Source organism: Engraulis encrasicolus, chromosome 2, assembly GCF_034702125.1.
Source record: "Engraulis encrasicolus isolate BLACKSEA-1 chromosome 2, IST_EnEncr_1.0, whole genome shotgun sequence".
Taxonomy (NCBI): Eukaryota; Metazoa; Chordata; class Actinopteri; order Clupeiformes; family Engraulidae; genus Engraulis; species Engraulis encrasicolus.
In genome coordinates this window covers 35212930-35237464 of record NC_085858.1, presented here as the reverse complement: position 1 = coordinate 35237464, position 24535 = coordinate 35212930, and the positions used below count along the sequence as shown (strand labels likewise).

The window sequence follows — 24535 nt, the reverse complement described above, 5'->3', positions numbered from 1 at the left end:
GGCGAGTTCAGCCGCGCGCAATCTTTTTTGTGTGTCTCCTTAAGCCTGTGTCTTCACGACAGTGAAACTTAAACACACTGACTGATACGCACATTGTTTAGATAGTGAAATCTCTAGCCCTATACCTACCTGCGCAGGATGCTAGCGGGCCAAGGTAGGTGTCTTCAGCATTAACATCATATCGGTCTTCGGCTCAGAAGGCTGCGTGTGCGCTGTGGCGTGGCGTGACCGCTCTGGTTAGTTATCAGACATAATCCGACGTTTCATTTCCTGTCTGCTGTCACGGAATGAGCTAGATAATGGTCTGCAGCGCAGTGCCTCGACAGACATGAGATCTGACACGGAACCAGAACCAGAGATAATAACTTGAGTTAAGAAAATTACCGTGTTCTCACTTACTGATGGGTGCCTGCCAAGACTTTCCTTTATCATTTTTTCATGTACTTTTGTTTTTAACTATATACTCTTACTTTTTTTCATTTTGATGCAATATTTTACCATAAAAATTTGGCCTTGACTTAAAACAACCTGAACGTCCAATGATCAGCTATTCTAACAAGTCAAACTTATGCCACACACAACTCCCACCCCCACCACCCAAAATTCCCCTTCCCAACGTCCCCCTTGACTGGGGCCCAAAGTGCCATGTTTCCTGACAGGGCTGGTTGTGTTGTCTGCAGGGTCGTCGGGCTCATACAGCCTCTCTCACACAGGAGATGCTTTTCTCAGCCTGCGCTCCCTAAACGGGGAGGGCCTGGCTGTCGCCCCCTCTCTACAGCAGCAGGTAACGCAGCCAAACAGCTGCTGAGCTATATGGATGGATGGATGTCCCTCTCTAGTCCACCCCTTCTGTGTCTGTGCCCCAATAGACACCCGTTTGTCCTGTAGTGTAATACCACATGTCTGCCCTGAGCAATCGGCAACCCAAACCTGCCGGTCTCCTCTGAACCACCACTGGAGGTAGCAAGGTGGACCCATCCCATAATTCCCTCGTCCCTTCCCAACCCACTCCCCTTAAACCCCCTCAATAGGCCCCCAATCCTAGTGTCTGTAGCTTCAAGCACCCACATATGTTGTGTAGCCTACCCTATTGGAGTGTTGCCCAGTGTTGTTTTTTTGTGTGACTTTGGTGCCCTTTTTTTCATCATTTACTGATTTTTTTTTTTTTCCCCCTTCCATTTTGATCCTCCTCATTGTCGTTATTTCATCCTAAAGTCTCCCCTGTTGTTTGTTGTAGTAGTGATATCGTGATGGTCAGATATGACCAGTTTAATGTTTAATTGTTTACTGTTTTTTGTTTGTTGAAACTGATTGTGTGTTGGGGTTGTAAAGATGAAACGTTTGTCACTTTGTTGAAACTGATTGTGTGTTGGGGTTGTAAAGATGAAACGTTTGTCACTTTGTGGTCTAAGAAACCAGGCCATGGAATCTCTCTCCCCTTTGGCAGAAAAGTGAAGCCGAGGGCCTCTTTTTTGGCTAGACCACTGTTCGCTTGTTAAAAGCTTGACACATAGCTCCCCCGTAAAGTAAAGAAGAAATGTTTCTCTTTCTCTCTGTCTCTCTTTTTTTTAACTCGCTTTTATCGTCTCGTCACTGAAGAGGCACTACTTGGCAGCAATGGGAAGGGCCTTTCATAGCTTAGGCCGGGCCCCGGGACAAAGTCATCTAAAAGGCCCCCCCCTCCACCCAATGCATAAAATGTATTGAGGACCCAATCAATCCTGTGGTCTGTCCCCACTCTGTCTCTGGGCCCGTGGCAACTATCCCCTTTGTCCACCACCCGCTCTTCTTCCCTGTCAATGGGCAGCAAGGGGAAGATGAAGCAGGGCGAGTCGAGGAGCAGAGCATTGAACTCTGCAGCCCTCTAAGCATTTAATCTGGCCCTGCTGGGAGCGGGAGAATGGGACGGGGCCGACACACCACTATTGAAATCCAGACGAGATTTATGGTGCCTTCAACCGCCACTGCCAACTCCAGACAGAGAGGAGAGAATTTCGCACTGCACCGCGCACCACACTTAGAGAGAGAGAGAGACACACACAGGCTCACTGGCTGTGTGTGTGTGAGTGTGTCCTGTGGTTTCACCTTTTTAAATTAGATGGATTAGCCGGTGACAGCAGAGCAATCATTTGTTTAGAGGGCGAAATATGAATGAAGACCACCAGCAGTTGTTAACACAGACGAATGGTGGATGTTTCAGCCGTAAAGGCTTTTACTTTCACCCTCTTGGCAGCGTTGGTTGGTGAAGATTACGCACGACCCGGCCGTGAAGAATGCTTATGATGAGAGTGTAGCTGGATAGGCAGTGGAGTGCCCTCTCCATTTGACCAGTGATCTACAACATGGTCTTTTTTTCAGTATTAGGACACACACACACACACACACTCTCTCTCTCTCTCTCTCTCTCTCTCTCTCTCTCTCTCTCTCTCTCACTCACACACACCAAGACTATTTGTTTTGAAAAGACCTTTGAAATACATAAATTGAAAAGCAAGAGGCTGCAATCGTGTTTTTGGTTTCTTATCTTTCATCTTAGTTTCCTCCTCTTGATGTAATTTAGATGCCCTATCTTGTTTTTGCATCTTAGAAGAGACGGATTCAAAGTGCTGGTGTTACATATAATTGTTGACTTCTATCTACGTCAGTGCATGAGATGGACATGAACTTGTTTGTAGGTTGTAGACTTGCAGGTTATAGGTGTACGACCTTTTACACAGAGCAATACATCTGTTTTGCTTTGTCAGATTGCAAGTAACCACATAACTGTGGTTAGATCAGCAAAACCTCCAGTGGGTTTTGGTCATAAACACAGTGAAACCTCATTTCGCACAGCTGAATGCAATTGCATCATCAGTTTGCACAAAAAATAATGTGGGAGGTGAAATGTAATTGCTTGTAACTTTCCATACCAGCGAGGTAGCTAAAGATGGACTAACACAATAGTGCAGAGTATGTTTCTAAATATTCTCATTCATCCTGGATATGTTATACAGAAAGTGTAGTTAGAGAGAGTAGAGAGAGAGAGGTTCCATTGGCCCATTGTTTCCGGGTTCTATTATTGCAAGGGGGAGAGGGGTGAAATCCCCCTTTAGGCAGACCTAAGCAGACCTAAGGACTGTTCTATTCAATGCTAGGAGCACGTCATTCAGGATTCCCACGGCTCAGTTTCTGGAATATCATGGAATTTCATAAAAGCTTTTCCAGTCATGGAATTTTACCATGTTGCATGCAGTCATGGAAAATCATGGCATTTTATATCTGAATTAGAGTGGGAACCCTGTTCATTGTGGTCCCTGCATGAATGCTGACGTTGCCTTTTTTGTGCCACGAACACACGAGCGATGGAAATACCGAGCAGATTGTTTAGCTATTTAGAAAGCCAATTGGGAAACTCCAACTCCCATTGTCATTGTGACACAGCACTCCACAGCACACAAGTGAACTCCGCACTGCACACAACGAAATTGCATTTATGCCTCACCCGTGCAAGGGGGCAGCCCTCAGTGGCGCCCCATGGGGAGCAGTGCGGTGGGACGGTACCATGCTCAGGGCACCTCAGTCATGGAGGAGGATGGGGGAGAGCACTGGTTGATTACTCCCCCCACCAACCTGGCGGGTCGGGAGTCGAACCGGCAACCTTTGGGATGCAAGTCTGACGCCCTAACCGCTTACCCATGACTGCCCCTGTACTACTACTACTATTTAGAGAATGTGCATTCAATATTAGCTCTGTGGCTTAACGAGGCTGCCTGGTTTGGTTCAGGACGATGTGTTCGGGGGAGCCGAAATGCATAAAATAAATGTTCTCGTTTTCCATACTGTTCCACTGTGACGACAGTGTTACGTCTGTCATGTTTGTGTGAATGGACAGGGTGGCCTGCACACATTGAATCTATGTTTGCAGGTGCAGCTATCTCAATGGAAGTCACTTGAAAATTATAGAAGCAGTGTTGTGCTTCATCTATAATTTTCAAATGTTTGTGTGAATGAACAAATGAATGAATGAATGCAGTGTGTGTGCTCTATGGTGTGTGTTGTGTCTGCCTTGACTAAAGCGTATTCCCCTTGGCACAGGTGGATACCCTGCACCGTGCTACACACCTGACGGTCGGCTATGAGGAGCTGTCAGGAGCAGGTCTTTTTACCCCACACAGCCTGGACGTGAGTGGACATACGCATGTGCACGCGCACACACACACACACACACACACACACACACACACAGTGCAGGTCTTTTTACCCCACACAGCTTGGACGTGAGTGGACACACATTGCGCACACACACACACACGCAGTGCACACGTCACACATTCATCAGTACACACAGCCACGTTTATTCCTGGACAGAGTGAGGGGCATGTTCATCTGTACATGTTCATCAAGTACATTTAGATATGAATCCATCCTACTACTACAGAGATTTATATAAACACACACAGATGCACACATGCGAAACTTCAACATACACACACTGATCCCTACATTAGCTAAACATACCTACATAAACACACGATTATACATGCCCAAACACACCGTAAATATTCCCATGCATACAGACATTATGTAAACACTCCCTCCAAACATGCATGTGCATGCACTGAACTACAGACACAGACACAGACACAGACACAGACACAGACACACAGACACACACACAGACACACACACAGACACACACACACACAGACACACACACAGACACACACACACTGTACCTCCCCCAGTACTTCTTATCTTATCCATCGTATCAGTTGGCAAACTTTGACTGTGGAAAACATCCTGTTTGAAATGGGTGTGCAAACACTTCACTGGCAGGAAATGTTGATATATTGAAAGTGAAACTCGCGTCACATACAGACCTTACCGAACCCACTTTCATGTTTTTCGTCATAATTTAATATTGTTCGTGTACATTTGTACTTTTGTTACTATGTGCCCTCTGGTTGTCCTCTGGTTATTATTATTTTTGTGTGCAGATGGTGCAGTGGTACTGAATTGTGTGTGTGTGTGTGTGTGTGTGTGTGCTCCACTCTTCTCTTCTCCTGCAGGCTAACAACAGCTGGCAGGACACCACCAACCCCCCCTCAGTCACCTCCCCACCCGGCCCACCCGGCAGCATCCATTCAGACACCTCCAACTAAGACAAAAACACTCCTTGGCCCCCCCAACGGCTCTCAAATTCTCGCGCTCTCGCTCACACACACACAGACACACACACTTGCTCTCTTGCACGCAGACGCACCAACCGACACACACACACACACACTCCCTCACGCAGAGACTGTACCCGGCCGACTCCCCATCCTCCCTCTCAGCTCCGCAGTCCTGACATGGGGCATTCTTCCACACCATTCGTCGACTGCCACGACTTCCCTGCTTTAAGTACCCCTACCACCCCCAGCTCCCTGAAAACAAAAAACCCTGAAAATCGATGACACTACTACCCATGAGCCTACCTCCCTGTGGGCCACTCCACTGGGCCGTGCTGGGGCCAGGCATGATGGGAGGGGGGGTGGAAAGCACACAAAAAAAACACTCAGCGCCCGCTCCACTCCGCTCCTGTGGGGCTGTAGGAGAGGGGGAGGCAGGAACACGTCAGACACACACAAAAACCAGACAGGACAGGACTGGACTGCCCTTCACTGCCCTGCTGGAGGGCAGAGGTCACAGTAGTGCTGGACTACCATCATCACCACGACCTGTACACACACACACCTCTACCACCCACGCAGGAGAGATGCGGACAGGACAACAACAACAACAACAACAACAACAACAACAAAAAGAAAGAGGCTCTGTGCTGTGAGCCAAACAACTACACGCTGCACAAAGCGCAACACAAAACATGAAGTCATGTAACGAGACAGACAGACAGCCTTTGATGTGAGCGGATCCACACTGACCCGAGACAAACGGACTCGCTCATCACCTCCCCACTACCCCCAAACACGCACATGCATACAAACACACAAACCTGACACATACACATACACATACACATACACATACATATGTTCGCATTATACACCTTCACAAATGTACAAACAAGATGTCACCCTCTGCGGACTTGTTTTTGTGGACTTAACTTGGAGGGTGAACCTCAGCAAGGTGGCTGAGTATTACAGACGCCCTTCCTTTAACCCCCAGCGGTGGGGGGAGGACTGGTCCAACTCTTCCTTCAACCAGACCTCCTTCTCCGTATGCCTCTCTCCATCCCTCCCTTCCTTCCTGGGTTCCTTCAACGGCTCTCCAGCCTTACTCCATCATCATCATCATCCATCATCATCATCATCACCCCCGCCAACCAACACAGTCACCACTACCACCACCACCGCAGAAACTACCACCACGCTTGTACCAAAGTGCTGTTCTTCAACAGTGGTCAGCCCCTAGCCCTCTTCCGTTTCTAAAAAGACGACAACCTCAAGGCATCTGTGAACTGAACCACACACACCCATGCAAGATCTTTATCCTCCTGTCATTCTGTTCTGCTTGTTGCAAGTCCGTTCCTCTTTAAATTTGAAAAAAAAAGAAAAAAGTTTGAAAAGATTCAAAATGTGGGGGAAAAGGTCAACGTAGCACTATTATCACATAATAAGCGAGAAGAACCTTATAGTATTGTACTAAGGTTGTTTAAAGTACTTTTCTATTACGCTTGTATATGGACACTTGCAACACAGTCTCACACACACACTCGCACACAAACAAATACATGCACCCATTTCAAACAAATAATGGAAACGTGTTAAGCACAAGAGATTTTTCTTTTCAGCAAGTGGATCGCTCCCATAGGACACAGGTTCAGAGGAAAACGGTTGTTGCCTGTTTTGGTCACAGCAGAAAGTGAGTTTTTGATGCCCCCACTACTACTACAGGGCCTTTGAGACAGGACAGTACTGTGTAGAACAGAGGCTGGGAAAAGACAACGTTCCATTTCTATCGAAGTGGATTTCTGTGTTTGTAATACACACACGCACACGCGCACTCTCATACACACACGCACGCACGCACACACACACACACACACACACACGCATACACACTCCACAGCCTCCCTGGTCACTTTCGTTTTAAAACTGTTTTTGTAATACATGGATTTCAGTTTTGTTTTCCCTTATTAAAAATAAATGTAGTCAAATGTTTTTTATTTTTATTCGGAGTAATGCCCCAGCCACCAAATACAAAAAGAAGTACATTGTAGAGTGGAATAGCTGTTGTTAGAAAAAAGGGGGTGGGGATGTATGTGGGAGATTGAATGGGGAATGGTTTCTTTAAAAACCAGAAAAATGCTACGTGTAATTGTCTTCCATGCATGTAGATGTCTGTGTTTGTGGTGTTCATTGGACCTGCACATCTACATCAGTTTACTTACCTGCTCTTGTTTGTTTGTTGGTCGGTCTGTCCGTCTGTCTGTCCGTTTACCACTTCTTTGAAAGTTGTCAAATGTTGTTTTTCTTTGTCTTTTTTGAGAGGGTACTAATGACAGACCAAAAAGGAGAAAAAAAATCATGCATACCGTACACAAAACTATTGGAGCTCAAGTCCTGCTAGCTGGTGTTTCTGTTCATGCTAATTTTGCTTTTTCCAATGGTTTCTGTTTAGGTTTAACAGGTAGCTGTCAAATATTGGCCCTCCCCTCTCCACCCCCCTAATGACCAGCTACAGTTGTTACCTGTACCTGTTGTTCCAAACCAAAAAAAAAAAAGTCTTCAAATATGTAATTATGGTGACAAAACTGCTGCGTGTTGGTCTGAAGAGTTACAGCTGGGGGGGGCAGGAGGAAGTGAGTCAGTTTTGCATTGGTGTATTTGTGTTCTTTTGGTTGTGTGTATGTGTGTGTGAGAGCGCGTGTGTGTGTGTGGCGTTGGATCTTGGCGTACTTTTCTTTAGGCGTATGAAAGGTGTGGGCAGTGTGTGCTGTTGTGGGCGGTCTGGGGGGGGCGGGATGGAGAGGTGGGGGGAAAGATCATCACCTGGTCACCTGGCACCCCTTGGAGTGCTTTTGAGTTTTGATTGTATCACGTGTGCAATGGCAGCACCCATTCCACAAGAAAGGCAGCGCTGTCGCTCTAGTTCTCACAGATGACCCCCATGGCGGGAACTCCACTCTTTGTCTGTTATCTAGGCCACTCATACAAGGGCTTTTTCTCTCTCTCTCTTGCACTCTCTCTCTCTCTCTCTCTCTCTCTCTCTCTCCTTTGAAAATGAACCAAAAAGAACAGCACCGGGTGTGTGACGATTCAAAACTAGAGCCTATACAGAAACACATTTTCCATATTTTTTATTTTCTCTTAACTTTTTTTGTTAACAACATATTAAAAAAAGAAAAGTCATGGTAGAATCAGAGTGTTTTGATATATAAAATGACAAATTCTACATATGGCAAAGGACACCGAAATGCTTTTATTGGAGTTCTGTTCATTAACTGACCAAACTCTGATGCGCTTTTCAAAGTATTAGCCAGATTTTAGTGTCCTCTGTTCTTAACTGTTACTTAGAAGCGTTTCATATGGCTGTCTTTTACAAGTAAGGCTGTTACTACACCAAATTATAATTTTTTTCTTTGTTTTCTACCAGTTGTCTGTGGATGTCACTGTACAGATTGTGGAATGTTTCAACATATATCTTTTTATATAAAGAGTCTTTTTTTCTCCTTTTTTCCCTTCTTTTTGAGTTGCCTCGTTTGTTTTGCCTTTACTCTGCATATGTGGTAGAGCAACGTTTTAATTTTTTTTAAGTTTGACTGTGGATTTGGAGTGATTTTATTTTGCTTATTTAGTGTGTTTTTTGTGGAAACCAAGTTTGAGTTTGGTGCAGTGAGAAACACTTCTTAACATACAGATTAGGCATTTGTCCTTGTGTTCGTCCCCATAAAACAGTTTTAACATAAATGTGCACTGTAGCAATACTTTCTCCGCAGGCAGAAGCCCTAAATGGCGCAGTCATTCTCTGCAGAATGTAGCTGATCAATTGACTTCTACAGGTCAGGCACAGAGAATAGCTTTCTTCTTTATACTCGGTCTTTAAAAAGAAACCTAGACATAACTAAGGTTGTATCACTCATATTTAACATAGATGTTTTTTTTTCCTTTTTATCTTTTTTACGTGTTTGTGCTTATTCATATACATCATGTCTATGCTTAGCTTTGAGTAACGACAAATGGATACAGATTTTTGTTTGTTTTTAAAGGTACCTGTACTATGGTTACTATGGTTACTGAGCCTGTGTTAGCCACCTTGCCTACTCTTCACCATAGCGATTCAGTCTCTGCACTGCTAAAGTGGCTTCCCCTGCACCAAATCAGAACTGCATCAATAGCATTTTTTATACACTTTTGATTTTTTTATTAGACTTTTAGTGTCTCCTCCCTCCTTTCATTCATCTTTCTGCTTTATTCACCCCATTCTTTTTCTTCTCTACCTCTCTCTCTTTCCATTTCTCTTGTATATAAATCCCTCTGTTTTCAGACTGGTCAGTCTGTAAAATCCTTTTATACCTCAACTTTAGAACTGTTCTAGTAAGAGAAAAATATGAGAATTGTAGTGTTCCTTATTAGAAATACAAAAAAATTAATAAAATAATCTAGTGTGCTTTTTATCATTTTGGGGTGTTTATTTTGGGGATGTTTATTTGCTTGTTTTAATGGGAACAATGACCTTTAGTCACTACAACTATGCTATTGTGACTTACAAAAAAAAATAAAAAAAATGTATAAAGAACTTTGCATTGTTTTTATGTCAGCTAAAAGGCCCGGGAACTGTCCGAATATCTTCTTTAAAGAGCTATGAATTGGAGGTGTTTTGTGGCGTACTGCTTAGACCACTTGTACACATGGGGTTTGGGTATGACCTGGGTCATTCCCCGGTTTTGCCCTGTGTCTCTGTCTGCCCTCTTTCCTGTCGCATCTGAACTGTAAGTCATGATAAGTGCACGGAGGATTTATTATTATTATTTTTTTAATCAAACAAGAGCTATGACTTGATGGCCTAGTACCCGACGGCGGCCAAAATTATTTTTGCCTGCGAGTGGTTCTAGCCTCGGACAATGCCCCAATGCCCTGAATCTGGCAGAACAATCACAATGCGGGAGACTTGTTTTGACTCTTTGGATGCAAAAGAGGACAGGGTTTTGAGGGAGTGATGACAGAGCGCTGGCCAATACATGGTTTCTAAATATTTGTTTTAACCTGACAGCGCAAACCTATTTGCGCACAACTCAACCTCTGATTGTTGGAAACCGCTGTCGGTCAAAAAAAATAGCTCACATGGTTGGCTGCCAGTGTCTTGCCCGTCCTCATAACATCGTGTTTACAAACACTGGGACACCGCTTGGAAAAACAACGAGTTGTTTCCATAAACAATCTTCTGATGTGTCATTCATCGGGGTCAGGGTAAATATTCACATTCAATCTCACATTTAGTTTGGCTTGTCAGGCTAGAAAGACTCTTTAGGTATGGAGCATTAGGCCTCCACACACCGGTTCCGACAGCACTTCGGAGCACTATCGGTTCTGAAAATTTCGGTTACCCCTGCACACAATGGCACCACATCAGAGCATGGATAATCTGAGTCATTCCCCGGTCTTGCCCTGTGTCTCTCTGCCCACTTTCCTGTCTGTCGCATCTTAACTGTAAGTCATGATAAGTGCACCGAGGAAATGCTTTTTTTTTCTTACTTTTTAAAAAAAAAAGAGCTATGACTTGAAACTCCATCTCATTGATCATTATGTGTCAGCAAAGGTTCAACATTTCCAGCGTAGTTACATTGTGTTTCCAGTTGATCCCCACAGAGAAATAGACTTTCATACGCTGATTCAGAAAATACAAACATATATTTTTGATGAAGCTGATGCAATAACAATACTTGGTATATAATTATACCCCATTGGCAAAACTCTTAACATGAAATACTTCACATGTTAGCAGGGCTTATGATCAGCACCAGCCGACCGGCCAAATGCTGGTGAAATTTTTGTTTGGCTGGTAGTAAAGACCAACTTACTACATTTTGACCCATTAGGGATTGTGTTTTTGGGTTGGCCATTTTGGCTGGTGATGAAAGGTTAATTTAGAGCCCAGCTTGTTAGTATGCAGACTTAAGATAAATACTGTTAAATGTGAACAATTATTAAATCTATTAAGCAAAAAAACAAGACAAGAACTAAGCATACTAATTACATCATGATATTCATAACAACCAGTGTCCATATAACACAGTTATGCACAACATTCACAGTTGAAAACTGGACCGATGTCAGAAAGTTCTCACCTAAGTCCTTTGCAATGCAGTCCTTGGATGCTTGCAATAGCTTGCAGGATTGAGCATCCACTGGTTTAGTCCCCAGACCAGCTGGGGCATGATGGGACAGCTGGCACAGATGGGGCGCCCGCATCGCCCACCTCCATCACCCCCTTCTGATCACCTGCCTCTGCATCCATAATATAGCCACTTGCATCGCATAGCTCTGTGGCCTCTATGGGCGTGGTTTATGGGGTGGATGGTGGGGACATGTCCATACCACTTCTGAGATTATCTTGAAGTGTCCCTACCACTTTGTAAGAAATATAATGTGAAAATATTAAGCCCCGACAATTTTTCCCCACCACTTTCCAAACCAAACCTACACCATTGGTGGCCTCTATTATGTACCGGCCCCCCAATCCCCACCTCGGCCAGCTCACAGTGTTTCAGCACACTGAGAGAGGGGCCATTCGTACGTACTCTGAGCAGAGCTGAGGTGTAAATATGGTGGACGCTTGAGCGTGACGTGAGTATTGCACTCCCCCTTGCCCATCTTCCCTGAGACAACTTCATACTGCAGAGCTACCAGTGCAATGTTGCAATGTGCAATTTTTTTTTTTGACAACAGATGGAGATGCAAATGACACAATCTTGCCTTCTATTACAGTAAAATAACCGTTGAAATGCCTGACTTTTTAAATGGGATGGGGGGGCACCTCTTCGTAAAATGAACACTTTTGAGGGACTGGTCTAGGTCTTTCCCAGAAGTTGGAAAACTAAATCCCAAATACAAGTACTGTTTTAGCAACACACAGTAACTAATGGTGAGCAGCCAGCTGTCATCATCAGCCATGCGAGGTGCTGCTGGATGAGAACAGGGGGCGCCTGATGGAGCTGTTTTTGGACCTGGTGCTGTCTCCGTTCCTGCTCAGCTCGAGGGGCGCCGGCTCCCCCTGCTGGCCACAGCTCTTGTTGCACAGGAAGCAGAGGATCTCCTTGAAGGCCCTCCGCATGTCCTCGTCGCGGTAGGAGTAGATGATGGGGTTCACCAGGGAGTTGCACTCGGCCAGGGCCAGGCAGTACTTCTCGTAGTGCAGCACCTGGCAGCCCTTGCAGTCCAGACCGTCCAGCAGCAGGATCACCAGGCCAGGGGTCCAGCAGAACACAAACGCACCTGCAGGGGGAGAAACACACAATAGGAGTTTTAGTGCAGAACACAAACGCACCTGCAGGAGAAACACACACTAAGGCTATGTCTCAAATCACGCACTTGTGTCAGTGCACTGACGGTCAGTGCACAGTGCACACAGTGCACTGAGGTCTTCAGTGCATAGTGTCGTGGAAAAATTTGAGCACTATGCACTGTGCCCTTGCTGGAAGTGACGCCTGAGCATGGCATTAGCATGCCAAAATATCAGTTGGCTACTGTTTACAATGCACAGTGTCTGGAGCTTGAATTTCCATTTCCTTCACCCCAAAGGACAACAATCACACATGAAATACTTTGGTTGGCATGAAAAGGTTGGTGTCCCATCAACATTACTTACAGAATTAGGAGACTGTTGACCAAACTCTTCTATTGAACTGAATGCCTCATTTCCTCCGTGTCATTGTCAACATGGCCGCCGTTTAGTGCGTGCAGTGTCCATCATTCAGGCACTGCATTTTTCCGCCATTGATCATCCCGGCACTTTCAGTGCACTGCCTCAACTGAAATTTTCAGCGAGAGCGCCCTAGGCACTGAAAAACAGTGCCCGAAGTGCACAAGTGCGTGATTTGAGACGCAGCCTAAGAGTTTTGGTGTAGTGAAAGCAGGGCTCTAAATTAACACCAGCCAACCGGCCAAATGCTGGTGAAATTTCAGTTTGGCTGGTAGAAAAAAAACAACTTTATAGCCCTTGACCCATTAGTGAGAGCGTGTTTGGCTAGTAAGATTCACATCTACTAGCCATTTTGGCTGGTGATGAATAAGATTAATTTCTAGCCGTGAGTGAAAGGTAGCACTTTACTTGACGCCGGCGTCATATGACGTTATAGTGGCGTAACAGTCATGGACGTGTCGTAAACATTTTATGACTATTGGCATTCGGTTATGGTAAAGAAAACCCTAACAATGTTAACTTTTCATGACACAAACATTGGACACATAGGTGCCGGAAAGGGGGATGCAGTGGTGCACTTGCATTCCCACTTTTGGGCTGCCTAAAGGAGGCTCTCAACTTTTGCTGCAGACAAATGAGTGGAGTGCAGCCGCAGTAACATTGTAAGGAAATAAAGAATGATGACGAAAAAAAAAAGTGAGCTCTTTTCCAAAACGCTATATCCACCATTTTCGACTTTTTGCATTTTAATATTGGGTTTGGATGTTAATATGTCCGATCATCCATGTGTGAATTCTTGCCATTCAAATATTTTGAGAACATACTTTAAAACCTCTATAAAAATGCATTTTGCTATGCAATTCAATGGAATGCCCAATACAAAAATGTCAATTTCCCAACATTCTGTAAAACGGATATATCTCATTTTGGAAAAGAGCTCTTCAAATGCACCACCACTTTAAAACTCGTTCCGGCACCCTTGGTTTGACATGGACAATGTTTATGACTCATCTATGACTGTGTCAAGACATTGTTTTGACACATTTATGTATATGACGTCAGCGTTAAGTGTAACTTTGTGGGGTCACCAGGGGGCACTTCCAGAATAGTGACTTAGCGTGACATGTTAGCGCAGAGGAAGGGATAAACCTCCCAATATCAAAGCTCTCTGGCTTTTTGTTGATTGGAGAATGGAGGTTTGAGGCTCCTCTTATTTGTAGATTTGTAGGCCCACACAACAACAAAAAATGTTGAGAGGCAGCATCTAATATCCATACAAAAGCTTATATATAATCCTCCAGAAGGGTAATCGTTAGACACAACGAGGCCCTACGAAACTACTAGACTCGAGTACAATAATTTGAGTAGTTTATTTCCAGAATGCATGCTGCTCATTCAAAACTGTTCTCTTTTTCATATGTATTTATTTACCACAACGTTCACTTTCTAGTTTCTTTTTTTTTTTAAATGTGCACTTTACAAATAATCAAGAAAAGATCAAATTTGTGGATGGTCGTCATCAGCACACATTTAACATGTGACCTCTAACGCATTTGTTTGACCTTGGTCCAAAACGTGAGGACGTGGTGTCAGTCAGACAAGTAAATGAGGCAACTCAAGACAGGCAGCAGAGCAGGTGAGACCTAAGAGCTCACCGCAGACAGACGGGAAGTTGAGAAACAGAGGAAGCGTCAACAACTCTAAACTGGTCTGCCAACTTTGCTGTCTGTCGACATCCATCCGCTCACGTTTGAATTTACGTCTGCACAACAAGGAAGACTAAAAGGTTTGCTTAAAAGCAGTCCAGAGGGAGTTTCATTCACACATCTACAGTAACAAGGCAAGCAAGCAAATTTTTGTTGTTGCTTTTGCTGTTGTGGCTACACTGGTACTCTAAACTTGACTGTCTGCCAAACAAGATAGGCAGTAAAACATCCTAGAAGAATCCCAAGCTTTTAACTAAGGTACAATCAACAGCACAAATATGTTGTGGTTGCGTAAGGCAGAAGATAACGACCCATGCTGGGCAAGGCTGATCTTGCTTACAGAAAACAGCCACCATTTTAAATGTTTTGTCTGCACCTAAAGGCACCAGTCTGTCTCTCTCTCTGCTGTCTGCTCTTCCTGTTTACCCTGACATGTTCACTGTTGTAGGACATCCTTACCCACATAGTGCTCACACTAACTCACACTTGCTAGGGTTGTGTTGTGTGTGCACACTACACACTGTGGCTTTATGCATACAGAGTTGTCTACAGAATACCGAAAGAAAAACAAAGTGATGACTCCAAATTGGGCTCCATGTCAACTTTAGTACAGAGGGCAATAAGGAAAAAAAGAGCCCGTGGACTTTCACCACCCAACCTCTCTGCCAAGCAGGCAGCCACTAAACTCGCCAGCCAGGCAGGAAGGCAGGCAGGCGGCCATTCTATGTATTAAATGGGCCAGGGCCAGTGTGTTAGTGTGTGTCTTAATGTCTGTGCCTTCACCTCTGCCTTTGTCTTTTGTATGTTTTTTATCGGCAATGTAGGGACTGTATGTCACTTTGTCTGTACTGTCTGTGGCAGTTGTTTTTATAGTACTGTAACCAACCTGTCAACAAGACAAATTTCACTGTGGTGGCGACTTATAACGAAACCTAACCTAACCAGATAAGATTGATAAGGTAGAGACAGTTAATAAGGAGCATTGTCCGGAATCAACATGACACAAAACTGCAATCTAAACTGCAATCCTATGGCAGCCATGGCCCTTTGGGAGACTAGTGCTGGATCTCAAATAGTGCACTTGTGCATTTCAGTGTTCACGTTTCAGTGCGTATGGCATATTAATTACGCACTGAAACATAGTGCCCGAAGTGCACAAGTGTGCCATTTGAGACCCAGCATATGAGAACGAATGGAGTTCAATGGGGAAGCCAGACCCATTTAGGAGACAAGACCTCCTCTCACTTTGCTGCAGTGGTAACACATGGTAGTATGGTTTGTCATTGTTACCAAACTAAACATCTTTGACAGAGGGTACAGTCCGTTATCCTAACTTCCATCCTCGACCTCCTGTGCTTGGGGCCTCGCTCTTCGCTGATGTCTTGCATCGTCATCATGAGACCACAAGCACAAAGGAGGACACGAGTTGGGATAATGGTAAAAACTCCTAAACCTTGAAAGAAGAGAGAAGTGCCGCACACTCCCGAGTTGCAGAAATTATCTTTTAATGTGACAACGTTTCGGCCTGTCGGCCTTTCTCGTGGCCTGAGGAAGGCCGACAGGCCAAAACTTTGTCAGATTAAAAGATAATTTCTGCAACTCGGGAGTGTGCGGCACTTCTGTCTCCTTTCAAGTGTTTCACTGCTTTCCACCAGTACCTCCTTTTCTGGTGTGCATTTTGCACCTCCACTCAAGAACCCCTAACCCTTACCACTCAACCCAACCCAACTCCACTCCACTCCACTCACCCAGCACGATGGCCACGGTCTTCATCAGGCTGATGACGGTCTCGTATTGGAGAGAAGTGCCGCACACTCCCGAGTTGCAGAAATGATCTTTTAATATGACCTGAGGAAGGCCGACGGACGGCAAAGCGTTGTCACATTAAAAGATCAATTCTGCAACTCAGGAGTGTGCGCTACTTCTCTTATTTCAAGTGTCTTACTGGTTGCCAGCACCTCCTTTTGTGGTGTGCATTTGCACCTCCACTCAAGAACCCCTAACCCTTACCACTCAACCCAACCCAACTCCACTCCACTCCACTCACCCAGCACGATGGCCACGGTCTTCATCAGGCTGATGACGGTCTCGTACTTGACCTGGTCGTCCAGGCTGGGCCTGCCGTAGAAGCGGTGGCGCACGTAGACGAAGATGCGCGTGTACATGGCCACCATGACGGTGAAGGCCAGCAGGTTGACCACGGCCCAGAAGACCAGGAAGCTGCGCTGGTACAGGGGCACGGTGGTGGAGCAGGTGGACAGGTCGCACACGCAGTTCCAGCCCATGGTGGGCACCAGGCCCATGAAGATGGCCACCGCCCAGATGCCCAGGATGAGCAGCACCACGCGCCTCTTGGTCATGGTGCTGTGCAGCTGCAATCAAGTCAAGTCAGCGCATATTAGGCACAATCGTGATGGTATAGAGAGAAAACGTAATTTCATTTTAATTGTATGACTTATGCATATGAAGAAAGTGACAATAGGCACAATCGTGATGAAGCAGTGCTGCTTTTGCTAGGCAGTGGGCATGCACACTTTGCCAGTTTGAGGCATTGTGGTTACAAAATTCTAACCACAATGCGTCAAACTGGCAAAGTGTGCATGCCCACCACCTAGCAAAAGCAGCACTGCTTCATCACGATTGTGCCATATGCACAAGTCATAGAAGGAAAATGAAATTACATTTTCTCTCTATACCATGCCAGGACATAGACATGATACACAGACAGACATTTTGCAGACTGACATAAAGTGCAAGACTGTCAGGGCAGGTAACAGAAGTGATGGACCGGTAACAATAAGTGATCAATAATAAATGCACGCACCTGCATGGTGAAGATGGTCTGGTGCCTCTCCACGGCCACGGCCAGCAGGTTGGCCACCGAGGCGGTGAGGCTCATGTCCACCAGGGCCCCGCGGACGAACCACTGGTGCTGGGTGAGGCCGATGGTGTAGGGCCCCGTGTGGAAGAGCAGGTTGAGGTAGGAGACCCCGGCGAACAGGTCGGCGGCCGCCATGTTGCCCAGGAGGTAGTAGATGGGGAAGTGGAGCCGGCGGTTCTTGATGATGGCCGCGATGACCAGCAGGTTGGAGAGGATGACGATGAGGCACACCGTCAGCCCCACGCCCACCACGATGTAGTCTCGCCGCGACCAGTCCGAGGTGATGTTCTTGCCACTTTGGTTGTAGAAGAAGGACACGGGTTTGTCATAGTTCTCACAGTCGAGCAGCATTGCTGCGGCAGGACAGTCAGGAGCTGGGGGAGGCTACAGCCTGCAGACAGTGGAGGATTCCTCTGATGGCTTAGTTAAGACACCTGTCCCTGCGTAATGACATGTGAATGCTGGTTAGGCTGGAAGATCCACGTTAGAAAAATACCACACATAGTGACTGGAGGAGGACCCTTTCAGCATCCTAATAGAATATTAACACCTTTCCGTTCTGTTTACAGCACTATTGTTTTTTTCAATGCCTACATTGTGGATAGTAGGCCCATTGTGGTTGTACTGTAGAACAAATATGTTTAAATTGAAAACTTTATTACAGACTCAGAATGTTCCATAAAACACATAAAAAACATTTTTTTTAAAACACACAAAAATTACAGAAAGGCACATCACAAACACCAGAGCATTATGTTACTGTTGCCAGCAACTAGCCTAGAATTGTGTAACCAAATGTAAAATGTAACCAAAATTCTACACATCAGTGTTCTACATGTGTGGCATGGCCAAAACGTCTTCTTGTGTGGCATGGCCATTTTTCACGTCAACAGTAATAAGCTACAAAGGACAGTGCAGGGCTGTGCAAGGATGTCAACCGGTACCCACTGACAGTCCGCGCGATACCCGTCAAGCACATCACAAATAAAATCTAAAAATGAATCTGGTTGGATTACTTCGGCGCCAAAGCGCAGTTTGTATGTTACACTACAACATTATTTTTGGGTTATATCTAGTAGTGTGGTCAGGTAAGCTGCATAACACACAATTTTTATCATTTAAGCAAGTTAACAAACGTACTTCTACAAACTTCATAACAAACATACGTCTGCAACTTTCTCGCCATTTAAGTTTGTAGAAACATTGAGAAACTTACCTCAACCAAAACAGGATTTCTGGGCAATACAAAGGCAGGTCCAAACTCAACGACCCGTCGTTGTTTAGTAAAGACAACTTATTTCGAGGTTGGTTGATAATTAATATGTACGCGGAGTCTAGTCGTGGTGCGCTTTTTAGATTTTAGGTTCAGGTAGAGCGTAGGCTAAACGGTTTATCCAAGCGCTTGTCTCGACTCTCGAGGCAGTTTCGGGTAGGTCCGCGGCTTTGTGAGGCAACTGCAGCGAACAGCCCAACGCGACCCTAGAGGAATGACGCATGCTCATTAAACAAAAAAGAACTGGTGTGGCCTTCACTTCAAGGAAATGTTTTCAACACGTGCCATCAGAGTGCACTGTTCTTATTGCCCACATTATCAAAGTTGAAAGACGTGGAGGGAATCAACTTTGCATATGAAGTCTGTTTTTTTATGTTTGTTTGGGTTTCTTAAGTTGCTTTCTGCATCTGCAATTACCGCCAATGTGTGGAAAGTTAAGACACATTGAAAAATTGACCCACTGACACATTGAAACATTGAAACATTGACCCTATGTGAAACGTGGGTTGATAATTTTACCAACAATGACAGGAAGCCACTTCAAATAGTTACGCCTATGTCTTCCCTCAATGCCTCAATGTGCATAATTACAATTCATGGGGAGTCTTTTTTTTTCTTTTTTTTCTTTTTTTGCAATGCCAGATTTAATACTGCAGTCTTCATCATGTTGTAACACACCCAAAGGTCATTCTACAAATTCTAAAGTATTCATCCAATTAAAGTGCATTGTTTTATGAAGATTGGAAAATGATTTTTGAAGTTCATACAAGTTACACACAAGTTATTCATACAGAGTCCCTCTTTTGTGGACTTTGAGATGGCATGCCTACAGTAGTTTCTGTGGTTAGCTGTTTTCCTGTTTGCACAAGCTTAAGCCTACCCCAAAGCAAGGTAAAAAAAAAAAAACCCTGTACAGAAATTTAAATAGTAGGTAGTTACGATAGTTAAACAATAACCACAACAAGGAAGAACTTATCAAGGCACTGTAGCCTAATTTCCTTTAGCCTCCCTGTTTTTCACCTATTAGGTTCTACTTATGTTAGTCACCCATACCCCTATCTGCACCTCTCTGGTTTAGGCTTAGTCACGAGAGAAGATTGTGACATTGATCTCAAATGACTGTAGGCTGCGCACAGAGATTTTCTCTTGTTCACAACAGGCACGTTATCAAACAAATACGTGTCAATGTCCAGAAATGAACAGTTAGGGTGGGATCCTGTCTCTTTTCTCAGGCACATGGCGTCTGGTTTTATGGACTCTCACATGGTGAAGTCACTCGCTTGTTTAATAAAAAACAAATCATGTTGTCATGGTAACACCAATTCTATGATGTGTGTTTACAGAAATGAAGTGCAAGCCCACGACAATTCAAAACAGAACTACATAGATGAATCCAGAACAAGAGGGCGGTAGAGAGGGGCTGAGAGAAGCGGACTGAGGCAAGAGTGAGTGTTATGGACTGGATTCCTCAGGAGATTTCACTGCGTAAGGAATCAGGAGGATGCCATCTAAACAAATGACTCACTCTTGCTGAACGCTGAACAACAGCAAGAGGATTCATCCATTATGTGAAGATAACATAGACTACATCAGGGATGGGCAACTGGAGGCCCGGGGGCCACATGTGGCCCGCCTCCTCACTCAGTGTGGCCCCTAGACTCACTCTCTAAACCCAATTTAATAGTGTGCCAGCATTGCCGTATTTTGCTCTTTTGCTCTGTCTTTAAAACGTAACATTTTGTCTTGTTTGCTGTTTATCAGGGACATCATGTCAAAATGCCATGGTTTAATAAAGATTCGGGTATAAAATGTGAAAAAATAAATGTATTTATGATTTTGTAGCTTCTCTCGTAGTTGAAGTGCGTGGTCATGCGGCCCTCTGATGATGGCGATTAAAAGTGTTGGCACTCTTTATCAAGAAAGTTGCCCATCCCTGGACTAGATGTTCCTTGTACAAAGACATTCTTTTGCAAGTATCTTGTTGTGCCTACAGTAGCGGTTCTAGAAAGCCTGGGGGCCCAAGGTGGGGCCAATGTGTTTTTAGTGGAACATATTTAATGGAAAACAGACGGTAAATATTATACTTTGTACTTACATTTTAATTAATTTCCATTACAAAATAATATTTAAACCATTGGCTGTTTAGTACAGTGTCCATTACAGGCACCAGGAGCTATTCTACAGGGGTCGTGACCTGGATTGCCACTTCTGAGGGGACTGGGACACATTGGGCTCGTTCGTGATGAACCATGCTGCTTTTGCTAGGCAGCGAGCATGCCCAGCGTGCCACGTGAAGCATCCTGGTTAGAATTTCTGTCTAGGACACGGCATATGGGAGTGACTTCTGCACCGCAGTCATGTCACATGGTGTTAAGTCATCGTGGGAACACATTTTTTGATAAGCAGCGGTGCAGTCAGCTCTGAGCAACTGCTCTGGCATGGGACCTCCACCATGCCATTGGTAATCTACCCTGATTGGCATTCATCTAGCTGACGTGAATTGCGAGCGTAGTCCATGTGCTTGTGAGGCAGTTCACGCGCTGCTTCAAGTTGGAAGCAGCGTTTTTCATGTCTTGGAAAATCACGTTAGATATTTATGTCCATCTTGTTTGCCAAGCATTCAACACCACCTTTCTGAGACCAAGCAGATCTCGTTTTGATCACGAAAACATCTGCTTGATTGCGTGCGCACCTATTGACACATGCAAACCATTAAATCTATGTGTTTATTTCAATTGGGTAATATGAGGAAGTGCATTACAAAAAACGGGACAGTTATTCAATTTTCATGGACAGGCCAGGATGACTGGCAGCATTACGTGACCCTCCTTGGCCCCTTCCTAGAGCTGCCTATGAGTCTGAGTGTCTAGCCTACGCTCAAGCAGAGGCAGACAAACTGGATTGAGAAAGTAAAAGTCTTGCCATGCACAGTCGCCTCTTTGTGTACTATCAGCATGGGTCATTTCCTCTGTTAGTTATTCCACATAGTATATCAGCTGCATGAACATGTGGACAGGGTTTTACTTTACCAAGATGGGGTGTCAACCTCTGGCCATGGGCTAGCCATGCACCCATTCTACGGTGATGTAAATCGAATATAGTGCACAGGTGGCAACCTCTGAACCCAAGCAAAACTCTTCCACGCCACCTGGTCTACCATACAGTAGGCTACTTTCACTATTGTTCCATCACTTTCACTTCTCCTGTGTGGCAGATTGAGTGGCGGTGCTGGTAAATCTCTGTCTGCACGGAAGTCACGGATGAGATTTGACTGTCTCTGGCTAAGGGCCGGTTTAACCAATAAGCAGACTAGGCAATTGCCCAGGCCCCACCAAAAAATACCCTCTGGAGGGGGCCCCACCACTCAGCCCTGCCATGGCAAAAATGAAAAAGGGCCCCATCTCCATATGTCACCTAGGGCCTTGAATTGGGTAGAACCGCTGCTGCTCTGGCTGATCTATGGTGAGGAGCAGAAGTGGGAAAATAATGGTGCAGAAAGTAAAACTCCTACCACAGTTTTTGCTCCAGACAGTTCAATGAACCAGCTGATCCTTACTTACCACATCCCTAAACCAGTTTGGTGAGTTGGGCAAATTAGTGAAATCACCTGTGTTGAGCACACAAGCAGAAGGAAAACCTTAGCGAGACATTTTCTTTCATTGTCAGTCCAGTTTTTCCATCTCTGATGGGCAACCGGGTTTTAATGAACCTGTCAAATTCAACTCAGTAATCGTTCAACCAGCCAATCACCTGTTTGAATTAGACAGGTAAATAGACCAGGTCATTTGGAATATGTGGCACTGGATTGTAATGAGGTGGTGTAGCGCCCCACTGGAGTTAGGCCATATGCCCCTGGACACGCCCTTCTTCAACACCAGAAGTAAATGTAGACAAAATAAAGTAAAATAAGACAAAATAAAATAACTGAAGTAAATGGTAAAACAGTGTTGCGGACATCTATCATTTACTTCAGTTATTTTATTTTGTCCAGCACCTGTGCCACTGATGTGCGCACATTCTCTGCCTTCTTCATCACCCGGTCATTCATCGTCACCCTACTACTCAGATCAACATGCTGATCAATGTCACATATTCCTGTTCATGGCATGTGTACATAGTAGGACAAGAGGTATGGCACATTAAGGGGTGTACACTTACATAATTTGGCTATTTCACACATTGCACATTGCAATATTTAGATCTGACCTTGATTAATCTCACACATTCAACACCCTTTGCTTTTTTGAGAATGTTTAGGTGTGAGTATGGTACTTTGGATTTAGAAGGCTCTGTGGGTCAGATGAAGTGGCTCACCGTGCCGCATGTGCCCCCTTGGCCTGAGTTTGCCCACTATTAGAAGAAGGTGATAATGATGAACAATTTGATGAAGGGTCTTTTTTTCAAGGCATCCTTTTTTTCAAGCATTTTTTTTTTTTTACATATTTCACAGTACTAAAGTCTCATATACTCCGCCTGTACTTAAGGAATATGTGGTTCGGCCATAGGCACGAAGCCGAAGGCTGAGTTATATCAAGTTATATCTCATAATCTCGCCATCTTTGCATAGTTCTCTGGCCATTCTCTGTCTGACTGTGCTAGAGGAAACAGTGCTTTCACTGTGCTTATTTTCCCTCCATTTCTCTTGTCTCATACTCACGTGTGTACATAAACCATATGCAAAGTTACAAAACCCTGCAGTAGACAGTAAGAGGAAGTGACAATATTGCACAGACATCAGCTTTTCACACAGCTGCAGACAAGACCTTTTTTTGGCGGCATACTTTTTTTTTTTAAAAGGAGTCTACGTCCTGACAAATGTCTGAAAAGAAGTTTTAGACAAAACTTGAAAAAAGATGGCCAGTTTAACGCTGACAACACCAAACCTTTTCTTTGATGTAGCAGAAAGGACAAGACAAGAGTTTTGTGAATGCAACCACATCAAGAAAGAGAAGGCCAATATGAGAAACGCTGTTTCATCATCGCTTCTATGTTGTTTTGCTTGGCTGCTGTAAGACCAAGATTTTATATTATCCTGAATCAAAAATTGCACTGTGCTATAGTACTCTGCTCATAGAATAACCTTGTGATGGAGTGGCCATCCATCACTAGGGTAGTGGGTGTGTTCTGACTGTCAAGCCAACGAGCCTGGATCTTTAGTGTAGCGGTCAGAGCCCCAGTTTAGTACCCGGAAAGCTGGTAATCGAGTCTTGGCAGGGCAACTCTACTCCCCTTCAATACAAATGGTGTCAGAAGTGGGATGGTTACCGTGAAGCCACCGGAAGCATACCCATTGTGTGTGAGCCATAATTCCATGTGAGGGACCCCCAGGATTGGTGACAACGGTGCAAAAGACCCCATTGATAGGTGAAGTGTAAATGAGGGGGCACACTGGATGGGAGAAGCATGATGGGCAGTTGCATTAGGGACACCATTAGTGTGTGAAGCGCATGGGTGCGCTTCCCGAAGGAGAAGGCAATGTGATGGAGTGACCATCAAGCCACTGGATACTGGAGGATATTCCATGAACATTACTCTACTCTTTACACATACAGCATCTACACTACCTGTATGACCACTGTACAGCTGCTGTTGTTGTTGTGTGTGTGTGTGTGTGTGTGTGTGTGTGTGTGTGTGTGTGTGTGTGTGTGTGTGTGTGTGTGTGTGTGTGTGTGTGTGTGTGTGTGTGTGTGTGTGTGTGTGTGGTTACTGTCAATGTCTTATTTATATGTTTAGTTTAACTGCACATTGAAGACTGGTAAAACGCAATTTCAAGCTTCTGTGCTAACCCTTGATTTTTGACAATAAAGTCCACTTGACTTGATATGACTTGAC

The 24535-nt window shown here is 44.7% G+C and overlaps 2 protein-coding genes across 7 annotated transcripts in view; one reads left to right on the top strand and one right to left on the bottom strand.

Moving 5' to 3' along the window:
- Positions 1-9720, top strand: part of pbx4 (pre-B-cell leukemia transcription factor 4) — a 50297-nt gene extending 40577 nt beyond the window's left edge. For all 4 annotated transcript variants that reach the window (XM_063187565.1, XM_063187580.1, XM_063187574.1 and 1 more), the window contains 2 exons: positions 4075-4161; positions 5049-9720. In XM_063187565.1, the coding sequence (XP_063043635.1) occupies positions 4075-4118 (44 nt within the window). In that variant the 3' untranslated portion in view covers positions 4119-4161; positions 5049-9720. The remainder of the gene's footprint in view (positions 1-4074; positions 4162-5048) is intronic.
- Positions 9721-10870: 1150 nt separating this feature from the next.
- On the bottom strand, positions 10871-18884 carry lpar2a (lysophosphatidic acid receptor 2a). Of its 3 annotated transcripts, none has more exons than XM_063187590.1 (4): positions 18647-18884; positions 17374-17870; positions 16597-16921; positions 10871-12416 (listed from the first exon to the last, which is right to left on the bottom strand). In XM_063187590.1, the coding sequence occupies exons 2-4, from the start codon at positions 17779-17781 to the stop codon at positions 12088-12090; spliced, it is 1062 nt and encodes a 353-aa protein (XP_063043660.1). In that variant the 5' UTR covers positions 17782-17870; positions 18647-18884; the 3' UTR covers positions 10871-12087. The 3 variants fall into 3 exon arrangements, with proteins under 3 accessions (XP_063043660.1, XP_063043668.1, XP_063043676.1); XM_063187598.1 differs by having other exon boundaries at positions 17374-17843; XM_063187606.1 differs by having other exon boundaries at positions 17374-17821.
- Positions 18885-24535: the final 5651 nt, after the last annotated feature.